The sequence below is a fragment of the Poecilia mexicana genome, unplaced genomic scaffold, assembly GCF_051168715.1.
Source record: "Poecilia mexicana isolate PSO_F unplaced genomic scaffold, ASM5116871v1 scaffold_14, whole genome shotgun sequence".
Classification (NCBI taxonomy): domain Eukaryota; kingdom Metazoa; phylum Chordata; class Actinopteri; order Cyprinodontiformes; family Poeciliidae; genus Poecilia; species Poecilia mexicana.
In genome coordinates this window covers 27,659,744-27,674,057 of record NW_028263383.1, presented here as the reverse complement: position 1 = coordinate 27,674,057, position 14,314 = coordinate 27,659,744, and the positions used below count along the sequence as shown (strand labels likewise).

The window sequence follows — 14,314 nt, the reverse complement described above, 5'->3', positions numbered from 1 at the left end:
TCTAAGATGTTCTTTGTCATTTCATCCAGCATTTTTGGAGACCAGATTTATCAACTCTGAAACTGAGTCCTAGGGTGGATAAATTTCAACATGGTGGTTTCACAAATAAGTACTGTGTAAATATTAAAATGAACAGTATGTATATTTTTGTGTGCATGCAGCCAAGGTTTTGCCATGTAACTCATTCTGTGCTTTTAGTTTTCCTGTTCTTTCAACTTGTCCAACTTTGTTGAATGTCGTTTGTCAAAATACAACTAATTAAAGCCTCTTCTATTTCTGAATATTAATTGGATACATTTTGTTAAATTTTTTTAAAAGTGAAATTATTGTCACGGAAACTAAAAAATGAAGTTAGAGCAGTTTTATGGATGTAATTCACCACAGAATCATTCAGCTCGGCTGCGTTTGGCACAAACTGGAAGACATCTGACAGTTCCAGACGCCTGTAAAAGGAGTATAAATACTTTTAAGGCACATACACCAGAGAGTATGACAAACATATTTTTCATAAAACCTTTTTAGTTTTAATAGTAATTATTCTTACATTTTTTTTCTCCTGCTGCCTAAAATCTTAACATACATGCCTTGATCTTTCTGATGCAGGGGGACTATGTGTGGTTGGACCTTAAGACAGGTCGGGAGTTTGACGTCCCCGTTGGAGCTGTGGTGAAACTCTGCGACTCTGGACAGATCCAGGTTCTGGATGATGAAGGCCGGGTGAGTCCTCGACCCAGCAGGAGGATAAATCTGTGAGACCTATTCGGCTCACTCTACTAGTCCATTAAAATTGTTAATTCAGAATTCTAGAAATTAATTAATAGCAATTAAACACAGTAAAAAGTGACGATCAATATAATCCATAAAAAAAGTACTGATTTATTCCCTAATTTCCCTTCCCTGTGCAGGAACACTGGATTTTTCCCCAGAATGCCACCAACATCAAGCCGATGCACCCGACCTCCATCCACGGCGTCGAAGACATGATCCGCCTGGGCGACCTCAACGAAGCCGGCATTCTTCGCAACCTGCTCATCCGCTACAACGAACACGTCATCTACGTCAGTGACATGTCAAGTTCACAACAAAAACATTTGCGGTGCCTGTAGTTTCATAGACTTCTGCAACACTAACTATGCTTCCATATAATTGGGCAAATTGAAATTACAAAAATAAATTTGCTTAATGGAAAAACGATAATTGAAAAAAAAATTATGTTTTTTGATTCCAAGTTTTTGCGCTGCCATGAGTTAATTTTTCAGCTGTAACAAAATTAGCATTAGCGTAAGCTAATTTTATCTAAGTGTCAAAGAAATTAGAAGACGCTAAAAGCATGACAAAACAAAATCTCTAAACATCCTTTTTTTGTAGATCTAGATCTTGTAAGTTTTTATTTTACTTTATTTTTTTCTGCGCCCCCTCCCAGACGTACACCGGGTCGATCCTGGTGGCAGTGAATCCCTATCAGCTGCTTCCCATCTACACTCCGGACCAGATCCGCCTCTACACCAACAGGAAGATCGGAGAGATGCCACCGCACATATTCGCCATCGCAGACAACTGCTACTTCAACATGCAGAGGAACAACAAGGACCAGTGCTGCATCATCAGGTGTGACTTTGTTCCCTCCTGAAAAGGGAACAAGCAACTCACTCTCTTCTTTTTTTTTATTTATATATATTTTTTGAATTGGTTTTGTCTGACAGTGGTGAATCTGGAGCCGGGAAAACCGAGAGCACAAAGCTGATTCTTCAGTTCCTGGCAGCCATCAGCGGTCAGCATTCCTGGATAGAGCAGCAAGTCTTGGAGGCCACACCCATCCTCGAAGGTCAGCATCAGTCACCATCCACAAAGTTTATGTTTGTCCACTTTATAAACAAGCAGGTAGAAATTAATGCACCCTTTTATGCTTACTTCATCATCTCCTGGTCTGATTTGTTTAACTGTTCAGCTTTTGGAAACGCCAAGACGATCCGTAATGACAACTCCAGTCGCTTTGGGAAGTATATAGACATCCATTTCAACAAACGGGGCGCCATCGAAGGGGCCAAGATAGAGCAATACCTGCTGGAGAAATCTCGAGTGTGTCGACAGGTCAGATGATTCTGTTCAGATTTACTCCAGAACAGTTTTACCTGAAATTAAATTGTATTCTGATCTGATATGTTCTTCTGTACTACTGGAATCTTCTATAAAGAGAGGAAATATTTTCTGAAAAATATAGTTAAATAAAAAATATACCTAAAATTGATTCATGCTGGAGGTATTGCAGACATCTCCATATTTTCTGAGATTTTCTGAATTGATCTAAAAAATGTGATTCTAACAGAGCAGAGTGAAAACTAACATGAATGTTGATTTGTTTTTCTCTCCTGCAGGCAGCCGATGAGAGGAACTACCACATTTTTTACTGCATGTTGAAAGGAATGGGTCCGGAGATGAAGGCTAAGCTGGGTCTGGGCCTGGCCAGGGATTACTGCTACCTCACTGCGGTAAAACTGACTGTTATTTACAAGCACCGTATAAAGCATCTCAGCCATTTTTACAGTTTTAAACCAGACAAAACCTTTTCGACTTTAGTTCAGTTAAGATTAACAAATTACTAGAATACCATTTTTGAAATATTTTTTCTTAACCTTGAGTCAGTAAGTGATACGTGTCATTTTATTGAGATAAGGGGTAGTTTTAGTTAAGTGTTGAATTCTCTTTTCAAACGGAAAAGTAGTTGTAAGTCAGTTATTTTGTTGTTATTTCCTGACGAAGCTATAGTGCAACTGTATCAAATCTCTAGGCCAACATTTACATTAGTCGCATCTCCATCAGCATTTTTTATGTTTATTTTGAAGTACCACATTATAAAAGGTTGACAGAAACGGCAAAATTTGAAATAACTTCCTTGATTTTGCAAAAAGGTTTTTACGCTTGCTTGAGGTAGTTTTCAGCTTTTCTGAAAAAGATAATGAGCCAAAGATGGAAACAAATTGTCCGAATAAGTTCTGATGTTGCAAACATTCCTGTCCACCTTGGGCCTGGAGAAAGGACTCTCTCCATTTTTCTGAGAAGTGTGGCTCATGCTAGCTGCCAACTTCTACTTCCTGCTTGTTACAGCCATGTGTAGCGTCAACGTCTAACAAAATTCACTTTACGTAGCGTGGTTGATTCACTCCAAAGGTTAGGTTACTCAATAATGACACTGCACTGACCAAGAACTGTAAAAGCCTCCCTGTCCTTGCTGTTTCCAGGGTAACTGTACTGAATGTGATGGCCGCGATGACCTGGCTGATTATTCCAGCATCCTGTCGGCCATGAAGGTGCTCATGTTCAGCGAGACGGAGTACGTGGAGATTTCGAAGCTGCTGGCGGCCATCTTGCATATGGGCAACCTTCGGTTTGAAGGTATGTGAACGCCTCAGAGTCATTATTATTTGTGGAGGCGTGGAGGTTCTTTAACTGTATTCTCATTACCTGCAGCTCGTACGTACGACAATCTGGACGCCTGTGTGGTTGTGAGATCTCCTGACCTAGTGACTGCTGCTTCACTCATGGAGGTTTGCTCCACTCTAGCAATACTGCCTATAAATGGATCTATGCTTCTTAATTTATTGGGACATCTTTTTTTCCCCAAAAAAACTTTATTTAAAATAAGAAACATACAGGAACAAAATAAAACACAGAAAGTAGAGAACAAGACAAACATAAATTCAATATCTAAGGGAATTATAAAAAGTGAATTATATTGTCAAAGTTAAATTGGTGCTCAAGGGCTGAAGTTTTTCAAGGGCAGATATAATCTGTATTGAAGCCAGTGCTTCAGCATCAGTGGAACTCGTGTTTATGACTGATGCTTTAGAGTTAGTGCTAATTTTTTAGTTAGCAGTGCTAAAATGTTTGGACATATTTTCAGTTTAAAGTAGAAAAATGTAGAATTTAGCATTCAGAACTTCATTTCTGACTGTAACTTCTATTTTATAGCCTTTTTAGACCCTTATTAATAGATTATACAATGCTGATTCACAACAAAGGCTCTCTCATGGCACTTTACACAAATATGTCACTTTCTGGTCCATAAATGTATAACCAATCCAATAGTATCTGATTACAGACGGATTTAAATTCAATTATATATTTTTCAGTTTAATTCGATTGTGTGGTCTGACAGCAAACATTTCCCTTTTATCTGAATGTCAGTCTTCACAGCACAGATAATAAAGAGCCCATCCATAATAGAAAAAGCAACATATTTTGTGTGGTTCTGTACTGCAGGTGGAGCCGAAGGACGTGATGGTGTGTTTGACCACTCGAACCCTCATCACCCGGGGTGAAAGCGTCACCACGCCTCTCAGCGTGGAGCAAGGTCTGGACGTCAGGGACGCCTTCGTGAAGGTATTTATTATTTATGCTTTAAAGAGCAGCTTAATAAATCCAAACACAGAGTTGTGTTGCTGTGAGCTTCTTCCTAGAGGTTTGGTTGAATGTTTTATTCTTGCATTAACTGCAGTTAATATAAGCTTCATCAACAAAAACTCACAAAATATGTGAGCAGAGCGGTTTCTGACCTATACCTTTCAGTATGTTTCAGTCATAAAAAATATTAAAAATTATTTTGTTTTTGCTTTTGCTTTTTTCATCAGTAAACAACTGTCTGTGATTTGCTACTGGACTGTAAGCTAATCCCCTATTTTAGAAAGGCAGGCCCAAATGTTTGTGCCATTATGTACTGTATGTGCTGTAATTTCTGTAAATAAATGAGAAATTTAACATGTTGCATGCACACTGATGTGTGGTTTCTCCTTCTGCAGATAATATAAACAGTCAAGGACTGTAAGGCAGCTAAAACCAGAAGTTATCAGGCAATCAGCTTGGAGCCAAAATGATCTGTTCTGGACAAGCTTTTTTAATACTTTGAAATTAGGTTCAAATGTCACATTTAAAAGCTTTCTTGGGAACATTGTGATGTTTTTGAAGGACTCCACACCCACATATTCATATTTAACTTTTTTACATTTTGTCAAGCTACAACCATAAACATAAATGTTTTTGTTGAGATTTTGTATGACAAACACAAAAAAGTGTATAATTGTGAAGCAGAAGAACAAAATGGTTTTCAAATGATTTTATAGGCAGATATCTAAAAATGTTTGTTGTGTGATTCTCCAGTACCTATTAACATCTATCTAAAGCACTCTGCTTCATCACACCTGAATTAAATAATTTAATAAGTGCAACTGTTTGCAGGATGTGTATTTTTTGTCAGAGTAGTAACTCTGCTGATGGAGCAGAGTCCCCTCAGATCAGTCCTTCAGTCTGTCTCCAGATAGGTTTGTGTTCTCGCAGCTAAGCTAATGTAGGTTTTCTGATTTTATGCTTTTTCATGCAGGGGATCTACGGCAGACTGTTTGTCTGGATAGTAGATAAAATCAATGCAGCCATTTACCGACCTCCTTCCTGCGAGAGTAGTGTCATCAGAAGGTCTATCGGACTGCTGGACATCTTCGGCTTTGAGAATTTTCTCGTCAACAGGTGATGAATCATTATTCTTTTCGAGGGTTGAACTTCTTTTAAGGTGTTTTTTTCTGAATTGTCCGACTGCTTGTGTAGCTTTGAGCAGCTGTGCATCAACTTCGCCAACGAGAACCTGCAGCAGTTCTTCGTTCGCCACGTTTTCAAGCTGGAGCAGGAGGAGTACAACCTGGAGGACATCAACTGGCAGCACATCGAGTTCACAGACAACCAGGAGGCGCTGGACATGATCGCCAACAAACCCATGAACATCATCTCCCTCATCGATGAGGAGAGCAAGTTCCCAAAGGTACGACTCAAAGGATCAAACACAGTTTTGTTCTGCAAAGTTATGTGTGGTGTAAAGAGCCTGAAAACAGTTTCTTGTCCATCTTTTGTCAGGGAACCGATGCTACGATGTTGTATAAGCTCAACTCACAGCACAAACTCAACACCAACTACATCCCTCCAAAAAACAGCTACGAAACCCAGTTTGGCATCCAACACTTTGCTGGGGTGGTGCATTATGAGTCCAGAGGTTTGTTCACCCCAATCAGAGATTAATCTTCTAATTTATTGTCTTTATCTGCATTATAGTGAGTTATGTTTAATTATATTAAACTAATCTGTCTCATAATCCATCAGAAATCCTGCTATATACATCTGAAATGTCTTTAAACATATATAAAGACCTACAAATCTGATCAAAACTATTTTCTTTAAATGCACCACCTAATGCTATCATGCACTCTTTTGAGTTAATTCAGACTGAAGTTCAAGACATGATGGTTTGTTGAAAAACAGAGATAATCTTATAACCAGTTAGTCTATAAAGACCTCCAACTATGAACCTGCTTATAGTAAATCATGTGAATTGTACAATGATAAAAAAAAAAGAACAGAAATTGCTCAGACAAAGAATGATGCATTTGGAGCATATTTATCAGAAAATTTGCACAAAGCTTACAGACTTAATCTTTTGTCAAGATTGTTTGTGTATGAAGCTTTTGTTCAATCCGAATGAGTCAACCAAACCCTCTCAGTGTTTCCCATTTCATTCATCCTTCAGGATTTCTGGAGAAAAACCGCGACAGCCTCCACACCGACATCATCCAGCTCGTCCACTCGTCCAAGAACAAGTTCATCAAGCAGATCTTCCAGGCCGATGTTGCTATGGTAATGCCTACTTCCTTTCTGTTGTCATTCAAGGTGATGACGGGTGGTGCAGCGCTGCACCTCACACATCCTCTCACTCTTCTGTCTCCTCTGTGTTTTTACTTTTTAAACATCAGTTTCTTTGTGGCTATCAGCAGTCGAGCACCTCCGCTCCCAAGGTAACATCGACAAACTGTCGTGTCTGTGTTTGCTTAACTTCAACCAAAGTCCAGCAGCGTGACTAGCAGCCTCCCACTCCACTCGTTAGTCCTTTTCTCCACAGGAATATGGCTTGTTGCAGGAAACAGCAACTTTTATAAGCTACTTAAATATATGTATATATTAAAAGTCGTATCGGTGTCAATAATAAAATATTTCCTTATGCTGTAAGTCTCAAAATCTTCCAGATTTAATACTCTTTTTCAGAAAGATTAATTTTGTGCAGTTTTGGCCAGAATATCTTGTGCATCTTCATGCACGGGGACTCATTTCCAGGCATCTATGATATTGCATTGTCAACTGGAATGTAACTGGAGCAGATTAAGAGAAAACTCGTTTGAGGTTTGAAGAAACTGCAGCTTTTTAACAGACATCTTGTGAAGATTTTTCCTTTCCCCTGACTTTCTTTGTGCTACAGCAACGTGTGCCCCCTGTCCTGTGTTGTGCATTGTACACAATGTTTGTTAATGTTGTGAATTTCCTGATAAATATATGACATTTAATAAATTGGTTATCTTTATCAGTTGAAATATGGGTAAGTATGTTGGTCAGCTGATCTACCATTATTTGGTAAAAAGATTTGTAAAGTCTGGTTAAAATAAGGGGACATTTCACAGAACTGAATGTTTTATTCATAAAGTTTCAGGTGTTATTGGGACAAATGGTGATCAACCATTCTCGATGACCGTATTTTCAATCCTATTTTAGGGATGAAAGATTTTACTGTATGAGTCGGAGTACTTGCTGCACATTATGACAATCCCTTCTACATTTTGTGTCCGATTCAATCATGATTTTAATTTTCCTTTAGTTGATTTTCTTTTAAGCATTTTTACTGTTACAATACTGTTAACTAATTTGTGGTTTGCAGTATTTTTCTTCCTTTTTATTAGTTATTTATTTTATTTATTAATATTTTTTTGTTTTACCAGTTTGTTTGTTTGTTTGTTTTACACTGTATTTTTAGGGTGTTGAAACAAGAAAGCGTTCTCCAACTCTGAGCAGCCAGTTCAAACGTTCCCTCGAGATGCTGATGAGGACGCTCAGCGTGTGTCAGCCGTTCTTTGTTCGCTGCATAAAGCCCAACGAGTTCAAGAAACCAATGGTAAGAGTCTCTAACCAGTGACTGCTATGGAGTCTTCCACAAACAAAGAGATCCCTCATGCTAGGTTAAGCTAAGTAAGGATCAAACTCACTGTGGTGAGCAGTGAACCCCATAAAGGACTAATATATTTTTATTGTAAAATCTGTAAAAAATATATTATTGATTCTCTGTTCTGAGATTTTCGAAGAGTAAAATGTAGCATGAAGATGAAAGTAAATGTGATTATCAGAATTGGTAGAAGGAGGTTGTTTGCAAATAAAAGTTGCCTGTATCAAATTGACATTCATTTTTTCCTAAAATAAGCATTTGCTCTGTCATTTGCATTCACCAAATTTTGTTTTAAAATCTGATTTATTCTTTTCTTCCCCTGCAGTGGACATTTTTTTAGAAGATTTTTCCACTTCAGTGTTGTTACCTTTTAAATAAACAACAAACATTATCAGCTATATAACACTACCACCTTCCAAATTTTTGATAATGTTTTGTTTATATTTTATTTCTTTCCAAATTCTGGACACAATTAATAAATGCCGATGTTTTCTTTCAGAATGCAGCTTGTTAGCAAAAGCTAACTTCACTCTGAGCTCTAATACACAAATTCAACTGAAAACTTTAAAAATAAAACAATTAAAACAACTAAATATAATTTTTTAAATGTGGTGTTATACCCATTTTCACAGCTTTGGCACAATTAAATTCAAATCCTGTCTTTAGTCATGCTATGTTTGAAAATGCGTATCAAAACTATAGACTTGCAGCTTTTCCAGTCTCCATTTTTGGCCAAATACAAATAAATCTTCCCGTCTGTAAATTAATAATGACAAAATCAATCAGAACTTGCAACATTTTTATCCTGTATTAGTATTCTTTTTAGTTGATAATGATGAGTCGTGTGTTTCTGCATTATTTTCCTCAGTTATTTGACAGAGAGCTGTGTATTCGCCAGCTGCGCTACTCCGGCATGATGGAGACGATCCGGATCAGGAGAGCAGGTTATCCCATCAGATACAGCTTTGCTGAATTTGTGGATCGATATCGAGTCCTGATGCCTGGAATCAAACCTTCTCACATACAGGTAAACAGCACGGTCTCTTTGGTTTTTATCTTATTCTCTTTTTTATCACATCTCTGTGGACACGGTTACATCGATATTCTTCTGTTTGCAGAGCATTAAAGCATTTTTGATGGATTTTATTTTGATATTGACATCAATAGTGAAATGAAATCTTGAAATTGTTTTGTTTTTGTTTTTGTAAAAACAAACAGTGTTCTACTAGTTTTCTTAAACTGTAACTTGTCCTGATTTTGTTAAAACATTTTCCTAATGCAGACCTTCTTGGATTTTTCTGACCATTTGAATATTTTCTTTATCTGCTATTCCTCACTTTTGAGTACTTAGTTACTTTTTTTTCATTCAGGATGACCTGAAGGGAACCTGTCAGCAGATAGTCTCAGCCCGGTTGGGAAAACAGGAAGACTGGCAGATTGGAAAAACAAAGATTTTTTTAAAGGTTGGTTTTCCTATGTTATCAGTTGATGAAATATGGTGCTTAAGTACAGTTCAGCGAGATCTAATGTAGATCATTTTTTTCTGATTTGCAATGTGTTGCATGAAATTGTTTTTTATGGTCATAAATCTTATCATCCCCATTAAAAATTGGTCGAGCCTCCTGAGTTATTCTGTGCAGTCCTGGTAAAGTTTTTTTTTTCTTACTTCTCACTTTGTGTTTTCCTGTCAGGATCACCATGACATGCAGCTGGAGATCGAGAGAGATAAAGCCATCACCGATAAAGTCATCCTCATCCAGAAATCTGTGCGTGGATTGAAAGTGAGGTTAGTGGAGAAATCATGGAAGCCGTGTGTTTTGAGAAATAAGTTTTTTAAATTTCTTCTCTTCACAACATTTGCTTTCATTTTCCATTTTCTTCATAAAATCATAAACTGAGCTGATCCTTTTAAAGTAAAACCGCCCTGAAGGGCTATATTTGATTAAATTGCTTTTAATGCTTCCTAAGCAATTTGCTGCCAGCTTGTGGCAGTCGCCTATCCAATCTGTGGCATAAAGCATGCAGGTGAGTTTACTATAAATATAACTTCTACAAACACCTAAGTTATTTTTTGAGCTTGATATTTTTTTATTTAAAACATTGTAAGTCAAATACTGTTTTTGAAGAAAAAGAAATCAAAGCTGTTTTATCATCTTGAAGCGTGAGTTTTCAAACCATGCTGCAACTGACTCCATAAACATAGAAAAGTGCATTGAAACAGTTTAAACATATTTACTAAATACAATAAAACCATGTCTTCAGCATCTTTAATCCTGCAACAGGTCATGAATATAGCAGATCATTTATATACAAACTTAAAAAAGGCGACCAACAGCTGAGCTATAGATGAAAATATTTGTATAAATATCTATGAATGTATATTAAAAACTACTTATTGAAGTTCAAAGAATTGATTTTGCATGATGGAGTTGTGGTTTAATGTGTATTTTCTGTTTCTTTGACAGGTCAAACTTTCGCAGACTCAGGAGCGCTGTGGTTTTTATTCAGAAGGTCTGGAGGGGGTACAGGAGCAGAAAGAATTACCAAATTGTGAGTCGTTCTGATTCTTGGAGCGTTTTGTGTGTGGTTTTTTTAGATGCTAAAAGAGATGTTTTCTCTTAATAGCTTAAGGAATGATGACAATAAAATATTGATTCTTAAAGGGAGTGTAGTATGCAAAAGTCACATTTTGTACACTTTTGTACTTTCATTTGAGGTTCTTCTGCTACTAAAAACAGTGCTTAAAAAGGTGAAATTTCATAATCTAAAAATGATTTTATACAAAAAAAAACGTAACAAACATATTTTGTACAGCCCATAGACCAATCCTGAAAATTTTCCTGGAAAAATCTTGACTTTTGGAATAAATGTTTCTCTGTCAGATGAAGTCAGGCTTCATTCGCCTTCAGGCGGTCTGCAGGTCCAGGAAGTACTACAGAAGCTACCGGATCACTCGCTGCCGCATCACCCTCATCCAAGCCCGCTGCCGGGGCTTCCTTGTCCGGCAAACCTTCTGGAGACGCCTCCGAGCCGTGTTGACCCTCCAGGCCTACACCAGAGGCATGATAGCCAGACGCCTCTGCCAGAGGCTCAGGGCCGAGGTAAATGGTTACTACGTTTACTACTGCTACCTACACCTCATTGACCTGCCAGAAAGACATGGAGACTGGCTGTGAGGGAGTGCCTGTTAATAAATCTTTTAATATTTGTATACATTTATAACAGAATTACACTAGGAAGGAGCAGAGGCCTGTGTGAAAGCTATCCTTCCCTTTTCATATCAGCCATAGCATCAAAGACCTGGTTCAATGTTGCTGCCAACATTCCCCATTTCTTCTTCTTCTATCCAGCTGTCATTCTTTCTGTTGCGGGAATGACCAGAATAGGTGCCAAATATTTTTTTATAAATTAATCCAGTTTTAACTGTTAAAATTGTGTCTTGAAAACCTGAATTTAAAGAAAAAATCACATTATTACTATAAAACATAAATGTTTTATTTCTATAGGAAATACTGCCTCATATGTAATGTTATTAAAATTAGATCAATAAAGGCGTTTAAACAATGTTTGGGCTGCAACTAACAATTATTTTTGTCATTGATTATTCTTATGATTAATTGAGTAATATAATAATATAGTAAGAAATAATTTGCACATTGTGCAGATTTTTCATTTAACCAGCCTATTTTATACAATATTTGAAATACTTAAAATGCCATAGTGTATACTTGATCATTTGTTGTGAAGGATACATCTTTAGCTGAAAAATACTTCTAACATCCAGATGTGAAAAGCTCAGTTCTTTCTGAGCCACTGACCATCAATTGAATGAATCATGTTTCATTTGCCTCCTAATTTAGTAATAACAAATCTACTATTTAATATTATGTCCTACTGCAGAGAAAATAATTAACATTTTCAGACTTAAACATACATTTGATGATGTTGAAAGGTTTATTAGTCTAAAAACTAAAGCATCATGTCTCTCAGATGTTTTGTTATACATTTCGCTGTCATTGTATTGAGTCATATCTGACAGAGATGCTCTGTTGTTTGTGTTTATGGGTTGAGGAACAGGAACAAGACCTGATATAATTTTCTAACAGCAACATATCTGTAAATCGGCATGACTACAATATTTTTATCCTCAAATGTCCAGTGGTTGTGGGAAGCACAAGGAATGTTTTTGGTTGATTTACTAAAATAATCCATTTTAATTTTGCAAACTAAATATTGGGCTCTATTTACATGCTTACTTGCTTATTTATTTTTAATCTTAAATTAATTTATGTTATGATGTAAACTAATTCATTTTAGTTTACATCATAAACTAAAATATGCTTTAATTAAGCATATTAATTAAATATGCTTTAATTAAGCAAATTAAAGCATATTTAATTTGTTTAAATATGCTTTTTTAAAAACTATGGAGCAGTTAAGTATAAGTTGGCTTATTCTTGATAAACATGAATACAAGCGAAGGTTCTTGAGTGCCCTCTACTGGCCTGGGGGCCTTAATAAGTGGCACAGTTTGCTTTGCCTCTGGCTGGCTCTCCTTTATGAATGAAAACAATGGTGTTCATTGAAAATGAGCTGGAGCAGCATTCGCTTCACATCATTATTACTATTATTAGTATTGTTTTGTTCTCACTTGCTTTGTATTTTTGTTTTTATATTGATTTATTGTGGGTTTATCTTTTTTGCTTCCTCATCCTTGTGTGTTGCCCTGGGAAACGTGATGTCAGAAAGTATAACTATTATTACCTGTGGGCCTTAAATGATTCTGCTGTGTTCTGTTTGTGTTTTGTTAAACAAATAAAAGTGTCTTTGAAAAAGAAAAGATTAAAGGTTTACCATTTTGATATGTATTCACTGTTTTTTAATTTAACTACTGTGGACTCCAAGCAGCATATCAGAGCTGCTCAGACACATCTCCACTAGATTACAACAAAATAAAAGTCATGAGTTGAATCAACTACGCTGGACTTCATAAAGGGGGATCAACATAATTCATCCTGCAGTAAAACTCATAATTATTTCTAGATACAAGTTTTGATTGTATTTGGGTTTTTTTTTGTTTGTTTCTACAAATCTTTTTTTTTTTAATTACATCATTTTTTTTTATGTTTCAAAGATTTGTAGTTTCTGTTCTGTATAATTTCGGAATATAAAGAAATTATAATTTTTGTTCTACAACATTTTCATGAATATAAATACAATGTGGCTATAAATTATACAAAAAATTAAATATTTATTCTTATTTGTAATACTACTAATAATTTCTATTCAGTGTGTTCGCACCTCCTTAAATGTCTTAAAAACTAAGTTGGCCTTAAATATGCTTGTCACAGTTTTATTTAATCTTGTATATTCTACATGTCTTTATTATTACTGTTATTATTAATGTTATTATTTATTATTTATAATAATAGAAAAAAGTATTAGAGCAAAATAAGCAACAAATAAGGAGGGCTTTTTAATTTGAAACTAAACAATAACCAAACTTAACCAAACTCTAGCCAAACTTTTTCTTTGAGTTTTGAATAAGTCAGGCAGTTTTAACGTCTTCGAATGTGAACCGTGTTTTTCTGCTTTCTCATCTTAAAGCGTCAGCGGCGCCTGGAGGCTGAGCGGCAGCGCCTGGCCGAGGAGGAACAGCTCCGGAACCAGATGACTGTCCGGCGGGCCAAGGCGGAGGCCGAGAGGAAGCACCAGGAGCGGCTCTTCCAGTTGGCCCAGCAGCAGGAGGAGCGGGAAAGGGAGGCGAAGGAGGAAGCGCGCAGGAAGAAGGAGCTGCTTGATCAGATGGAGAGAGAGAAAGAGCAGCCTGTCGACCACTCCGACATGGTGGACCGGATGTTTGGTTTCCTCGGGGACTCCGGACCGCTCCCGAACCAGGACGGACAGGCACCGGCTGGGTTTGAAGTACATGTTCATGGTTTGATTACATTTCTGCCAGAAAACTCAGAAATTTTGATATTAATTTTCCAGAAATGACAAGGACATTTCTGAGCTCCAAAAGTCAAAAATTTGCAATAAAAAATTCAGAATTCGTAAGATTAGTGTTAGAGATTTTCAAGAAAATACTTGGAAATTTCTGAGCTCCATACTGAAAATTTGCAAGGAAAAACTCATTTCAGATTTTTTTTTTTTTGTCAGAAATTTGTTCTGTTTTTTTTTTCTTTATCTACGTACAGTGAACCTAATATGCCGTCATACGTCTAAGCTTTGGTGAAAGTTAGATAAAATTATTCAAATACAAAGAAATGTACCTGAAGCATCATTAAAACA

The 14,314-nt window shown here is 36.6% G+C and overlaps 1 protein-coding gene across 4 annotated transcripts in view; it reads left to right on the top strand.

Moving 5' to 3' along the window:
* Positions 1-591: 591 nt before the first annotated feature.
* The window catches only part of LOC106930064 (unconventional myosin-VIIa-like), a 28,428-nt gene continuing 14,705 nt past the window's right edge, over positions 592-14,314 (top strand). For 3 of the 4 annotated variants that reach the window (XM_088012453.1, XM_015007383.2, XM_088012452.1), the window contains exons 1-21: positions 592-717; positions 906-1,058; positions 1,424-1,608; positions 1,704-1,825; positions 1,949-2,091; positions 2,376-2,489; positions 3,240-3,393; positions 3,469-3,545; positions 4,261-4,380; positions 5,375-5,517; positions 5,596-5,806; positions 5,899-6,034; positions 6,566-6,672; positions 6,789-6,830; positions 7,838-7,975; positions 8,892-9,050; positions 9,394-9,486; positions 9,715-9,809; positions 10,489-10,573; positions 10,906-11,124; positions 13,631-13,948. In XM_088012453.1, the coding sequence (XP_087868579.1) occupies positions 598-717; positions 906-1,058; positions 1,424-1,608; positions 1,704-1,825; positions 1,949-2,091; positions 2,376-2,489; positions 3,240-3,393; positions 3,469-3,545; positions 4,261-4,380; positions 5,375-5,517; positions 5,596-5,806; positions 5,899-6,034; positions 6,566-6,672; positions 6,789-6,830; positions 7,838-7,975; positions 8,892-9,050; positions 9,394-9,486; positions 9,715-9,809; positions 10,489-10,573; positions 10,906-11,124; positions 13,631-13,948 (2,934 nt within the window). In that variant the 5' untranslated portion in view covers positions 592-597. The remainder of the gene's footprint in view (positions 718-905; positions 1,059-1,423; positions 1,609-1,703; positions 1,826-1,948; positions 2,092-2,375; positions 2,490-3,239; positions 3,394-3,468; positions 3,546-4,260; positions 4,381-5,374; positions 5,518-5,595; positions 5,807-5,898; positions 6,035-6,565; positions 6,673-6,788; positions 6,831-7,837; positions 7,976-8,891; positions 9,051-9,393; positions 9,487-9,714; positions 9,810-10,488; positions 10,574-10,905; positions 11,125-13,630; positions 13,949-14,314) is intronic. The other variant, XM_088012454.1, reaches the window with a different exon arrangement.